Consider the following 5,944-nt stretch of genomic DNA (forward strand, 5'->3'; position numbering starts at 1 on the left):
AAAAAAAAAAAAAAAAAAAAAAGTCCTTATGTGATAGTCATTACAAATAATTTTTTAAAATTTGTTTTGCTTTTTTGTTCTGAGATGTAGTCTCGCTCTGTTACCCAGGCTGGAGTGCAGTGGTGCGATCTTGGCTCACTGCAACCTCCACCTCCCTGGTTCAAGCGATTCTCCTGCCTCAGCCTCCCCAGTAGCTGGGACTACAGGCACATGCCACCACACCCGGCTAATTTTTGTATTTTTAGTAGAGACGGGTTTTCACCATGCTGGCCAGGATGGTCTTGATCTCCTGACCTCGTGATCCACCCACCTCGGCCTCCCGAAAGTGCTGGGATTACAGGCATGAGCCACTGCGGCTGGCCCAATTTTTAAAATTCTATTATTTTTTTAGAGGTGGGGCTTCGCTAATGTTGCCCAGGCTGGCCTTACACTCCTGGCCTCAAGAGATCCTCCCACCTTGGCCTCCCACAGTGCCAGGATTACAGGCATGAGCCACCATGCCTGGCCCATAATGGTTATTTTTATGGGCCAGGCATGGTGGCCCAATTGGCTGGGCCATGGTGCCCAGATATTAGGTCAAATATTATTCTAGATGTTTGTGTGAAGCTCTGTTTTGGACAAGATGAACGTTTAAATCAGTGGGCTCTGAGTGAGGCAGATCACCCTCCATAACATGAGTGCCCCATCCAGTCAGCTGAAGGCCATAACAGAAAAAGACTGGCATTCCCTGAGCAAGAAGGGGTTCTGCCAGCTGATGGCCTTTGGACCTGAACTGCAACTCTCCCCTGACTCTCCCATCAGATTTTGCACTTGCCAAGCCTCTCCAATCACATGAGTCAGTTCCCTAAAATCAGCCTCTCTGTTTCCCCGGAGAGTCCTAACTAATACACCTTAAGGCTGCCCCCCTCCCCCTAGGACATGACTGTGAGGGGTGGGAATGAGCCTCCTCAGACTGGGGCTCCCACTGGCTGGCCCCTCCCACTGGCACTGGAGAAAATAGCCCTCGTGGCCAGGCGTGGTGGCTCACGCCTGTAATCCCAGCACTTTGGGAAGCCGAGGTGGGTGGATCACCTGAGGTCAGGAGTTCGAGACCAGCCTGGCCAACATAGTGAAACCCCGTCTCTACTAAAATACAAAATTAGCTGGGGGTGGTGGCGCATGCCTGTGATCCCAGCTACTCAGGAGGCTGAGGCAGGAGAATCATCTGAACCCAGGTGGTGGAGGTTGCAGTGAGCTGAGATCACACCATTGCACTCCAGCCTGGCCAACAGGGCGAGACTACGTTTCAAAAAAAAAAAGAAAGAAAGTGGCCCTCAGCAGAGCATCGGGGAGCTGTCCCTTCGCCTGGCAGAGCCCACCCCGTGAGGCAGTCTGACCACCTTGGGGGCTGCTGCAGGCGGTGCCTGTGTGGACCTAGGAGGCTAGGCCCCTGTCATTGGACGCTCCAGCCGCTCTGGGAAGGATGCAGTGGGAGGTGGGGTCTACGGCTGTTGGTAAGTGTCAGCTGAGCCTCCAGTGGCCTCAGGGCCCGCCATCCCCCCAGCATGGTGAGCTCAGCAGCCTGGAGGCAGCCAGGAGCCAGGGCCAGGAAATGGTGCTGGTCTGGCCCGAGATGAGGCCAGATTAGGGCAGAGCAGAGAAACCATGTGGAAAGGAAGTCCAGGACGGCAGTCACCTATGACATACGGGAAGTCATGTGCCGCAGAAACGCATGGGAGTGGGTCCTGGCAAAAATGTAAAGGGTGATATACGGGAAAGTTGGGAGGCGCTCTGCAAGGTAGGTGATTGTTGATTAGAGCAGCCTGGCCCTTATAGAATCTCAGCTTATCAACAGGAACATTGTGTTGAGAGGGAAGAGCCATAACATGCCTCGGGAGATGCTGAATCTTTCCCTGTGTTTGGAATGCTGCTGAGTCATAATCCGGCTGCTGAGCATCACCCAGCAGAGGATCCTGTGTCCCTTCTGTTTGCATTAAGGCCAAACAAAAGCATTCAGGGCCCCTAGGCGACTCTGCCCAGAGGGTTCATAACTGGCTCTCAGTTATTGCTGCGGACATTTCATCTGGGTGATGAGAAAACCCAGAAAGGGGCAGAGGTGGGGAAACGGGCCAGAACAGAATATACCAGATAAAGGCAGATAGGAACCAGCTGCACACGTAGCTCCCGTGCCGTGGGCACACATTGGGCTACACGTCTCAGGCTCCTCGGCCTCCTGAGGCTTCATGTGTCGTTTTTTTTTTTTTTGAGACACAGTCTTGCTCTGTCACCCAGGCTGGAGTGCAGTGGCACAATCTTGGCTCACTGCAACCTCTGCCTCCTGGGTTCAAGCGATTCTCCTGCCTCAGCCTCCAAAGTAGCTGGGATTACAGGCATGCACCACCATGCCTGGCTAATTTTTGTATTTTTAGTAGAGACAGGGTTTCACCATGTTGGTCAGGCTGGTCTCAAACTCCTAACTTCAGGGGATCCGCCCACCTCGGCCTCCCAAAGTGCTGGGATTACAGGCGTGAACATGTGTTGTTTCTTTTTTTTTTTTTTTTTTTTTAGGCGGAGTCTCGCTCTGTCACCCGGACTGGAGTGCAGTGGCCAGATCTCAGCTCACTGCAAGCTCCGCCTCCCGGGTTTACGCCATTCTCCTGCCTCAGCCTCCCGAGTAGCTGGGACTACAGGCGCCCGCCACCTCGCCTGGCTAGTTTTTGTATTTTTAGTAGAGACGGGGTTTCACCGTGTTAGCCAGGATGGTCTCGATCTCCTGACCTCGTGATCCGCCCGTCTCGGCCTCCCAAAGTGCTGAGATTACAGGCTTGAGCCACCGCGCCCGGCCCGTGTTGTTTCTTTAGCTGGATGCATGAATGTGTCATTGGGAGCTGCTGTCCATCCACAGGGACAAACGTGAGGGGAAAGGCATACATGTAGACATATGTACAATCTCTTCTCATTTTAAAAAAGTCATAGCACTTGCAGAATAATCACTTCTCATCTGTGGCAGGACAGGATCTTTGACATTTGCTCCTGATCGTGTCCTGGGCCTGGGTGCGAGGAGCTCCTCAGACAGAGCCCCCTCCCTCACCTGTCCTCAGGCCACGTGGAGGTGAACTTCCAGGCACAAGCACCTGGCACCCGGCTGGCGCTGCTCTTCTGGAGTGGCAGAGCCATGCTGAGAAGGACCGACAGGTGACAGTCAAGGCAGCCCTGCCATCACCTTCCTGCACATTCCGGGGTGCAAGTCAGCCTCTGTGGACTGACATACTTCGTGGGGAGCACTTGGGCTCTTCGCAGGATAAATGCATTTCTTTCTTAATTTAAATACATCTTTAAAGCCTGATCAACATTAGTTTTCTCCTGCTACTTAATCTAAGGAGTCTAAGAAGCTGACCAAGGAAAAGGAAAATTTCCCCACGGGGTTGGGGAAGGCAGTACGATTGTAGGGTCTGGGCTTTTTTTTTTTTTTTGAGACGGAGTCTCACTCTGTCGTCCAGGCTGGAGTGCAATGGCGCAATCTCGGCTCACTGCAACTTCGGCTTCCCAGTTCAAGCGATTCTCCTGCCTCAGCCTCCCGAGTAGCTGGGACTACAAGCACGCGCCACCACGCCCAGCTAACTTTTGTATTTTTAGTAGAGACAGGGTTTCACCATGTTGGCCAGGATGATCTTTATCTCTTGACCTCGTGGTCCACCCACCTCGGCCTCGCAAAGTGCTGGGATTACAGGTGTGAGCCACCACACCTGGCAGGTCTGGACTTATATTCCCTAGCCTCCAAGAAAGCAATTTTACAGCAAGACAGTTGCTGGAATTCACTGGAACAGAGCTTGAGTGGCCATTAGCCTTAAAACACCTGAAAGCTGAGCTAAGTAACCAGTGCCATCATTCAGTCTACCACTGACTCAGACCTCTGTCCCAGGGGCTTCCTGCCCATCTACCAATTCCTCTTCTGGGTGTGAGACCTCACCTGAAAGAGCAAGAGAACAGAGCTCAGGGAAGTTGAGGGGACATACGTTCCCCACCAAAGCCACATAGAGAACCACTCTTTCTCCCTTTCTCCCACTTGTTCATCAACAGGTACTCTGACCACCTAGGCCAGGTGCAGGAGCACAGCACAGATGCTCTGCACTCCTGGCACACTCCCTGCAGCCCTGCACTTCCTGAATACCTTGCACACTGTGCACACTCCTGCATGCCCTACATTCCCCGTACACCCAGCAGGCCCTGCACACTCTCTATACCCTGGACACTGTGCTTGTCTCTGAGGCAGTGAGAGGCAGCCACATGACAACACAGTGGGGTCTCCCCACAGTCTCATGGAGGGACTCTGGCTCCTGTGAGTCTGGCAGAAGGGCGTGACCCACACTTTGGGGTCAGGCAGGAGGAAGGGATGCTTAGCTGAGACCTGAATTGGGGCTGAAGCCAGCCTGACAAGAGATGGCCTCTTGTCATTTAGAATATTATGGCATTCTAGATGAGGTATACCATATACATATGAGGTATATATATATCTCTCTCATCTAGAATGCCGTAATATTCCAGAGGATGTTGCCAGTGAGGGAGGAAGGGGGAGATGGAACAACTTGTACTTCTCCCTCTTTCCATCCTATTCTTCCTCATACTGAACCCCTAGGCTTAAAATAAGAGCTGGCTTTAGTGACTGACACCAAGAGGAGAGCACCTCTAGGCTGGACCCTGGGGGGTCTTTGTGCCCAACAGAATCTTGGGGGGCCAGTTAGGCAACCCTGCTTGATGTAATGAGGTCTCTCGGGGTCGGCTGCCTACCTACTGTGAAAACAGTTCTTTCTGGGGAGAGAGGGCTGTCCTGGTGGAGAGCCTCAGAAATGAACTCAGCATTTGCAGGAAGTAAAAAGAAGCGGCCTACACCGGAAGGGCATGTTTGGCCTGGCTGAACCGCAGGGGAGGATCCAGTCTGGACCGGCAGCATGAGAGAGCTTTGGCCCACCCCTCAGCGGTCTCTCATTTTGAGTCCCCATTTCAGGGGGATATGCTGAGAGCCTGAGAACCCCTGGTCTGGCAGATGAGCTCCTCTTCAGCCACAGGGAGAGGGGAGGCCCAGGTAGGAGAGGTCAGTCCCTGGGTCCCCAGGCAGGTTGGCAGTGGGACTGGAGGAGTCCAGAGGCTTGGCCCCTCCCCAAGTAATGCGGCCACCTTTGACACCTCTGCTTCTTAGCTAGGACTGTCCCCACCCTTCCCTAGCCCAGGTCCTCAAGTCCTTCCCATCCTTCCCACAGTTCCAATTCGGCTTCTAGCCCATCCCCACCCAAGGAAGCTCAGCACTCATCTGCACCCCTTTCTCCTGCATCCTCCTCCTGTCTGCCACTCCCCATTGATTTCTCCTTCTGCCTCTTTCTCTCTCTCTGATTTTCTCCACCAGTGGGTGCAGGTTCTGCTCGGTCTTCCTGCCTGTCCTCTCCCGGGGCCCCCAGAACTAAGCTGAGCCTGCTCCAGCCCCATATTTCACCGCAGGAGGCTGGCTTCCTTCACGGCCAGGAGGAAGTGGTGAGAGGCAGCTGGCATGCCTGGGGTCAGGGACAGGCAGCGTCTGAGACCCAGGCCAGGCCCCTCTCCCTGAACAGGTTTCTCCAGATCCAAAAGAAAGAGCTGGTGAGATTGGAAAGGTCCTTTCTAGACCCTAAAGAAGCCCTAATAGCCGGGCGCGGTGGCTCACGCCTGTAATCCCAGCACTTTGGGAGGCCGAGGCGGGCGGATCACGAGGTCAGGAGATCGAGACCACGGTGAAACCCCGTCTCTACTAAAATACAAAAAATTAGCCGGGCGCGGTGGCGGGCGCCTGTAGTCCCAGCTACTCGGGAGGCTGAGGCAGGAGAATGGCATGAACCCGGGAGGCGGAGCTTGCAGTGAGCCGAGATCGCGCCACTGAACTCCAGCCAGGGGGACAGAGCGAGACTCCGTCTCAAAAAAAAAAAAAAAAAAAAAA

The 5,944-nt window shown here is 53.8% G+C and overlaps 1 protein-coding gene across 6 annotated transcripts in view; it reads right to left on the bottom strand.

Moving 5' to 3' along the window:
• The window catches only part of ARMC9 (armadillo repeat containing 9), a 184,868-nt gene that overhangs the window by 6,716 nt on the left and 172,208 nt on the right, over positions 1-5,944 (bottom strand). The window contains exon 24 of one of the 6 annotated variants that reach the window (XM_017886386.1): positions 3,721-3,949. The exons of the other annotated variants lie outside the window; for them this stretch is intronic. Within the exon in view, the coding sequence (XP_017741875.1) occupies positions 3,946-3,949 (4 nt within the window). The 3' untranslated portion in view covers positions 3,721-3,945. Of the gene's footprint in view, positions 1-3,720; positions 3,950-5,944 lie in introns of those variants that run through there. 6 annotated transcript variants of the gene reach the window in all.

Source organism: Rhinopithecus bieti, unplaced genomic scaffold, assembly GCF_001698545.2.
Source record: "Rhinopithecus bieti isolate Rb0 unplaced genomic scaffold, ASM169854v2 scaffold_13704, whole genome shotgun sequence".
In the NCBI taxonomy this organism is placed as follows: domain Eukaryota; kingdom Metazoa; phylum Chordata; class Mammalia; order Primates; family Cercopithecidae; genus Rhinopithecus; species Rhinopithecus bieti.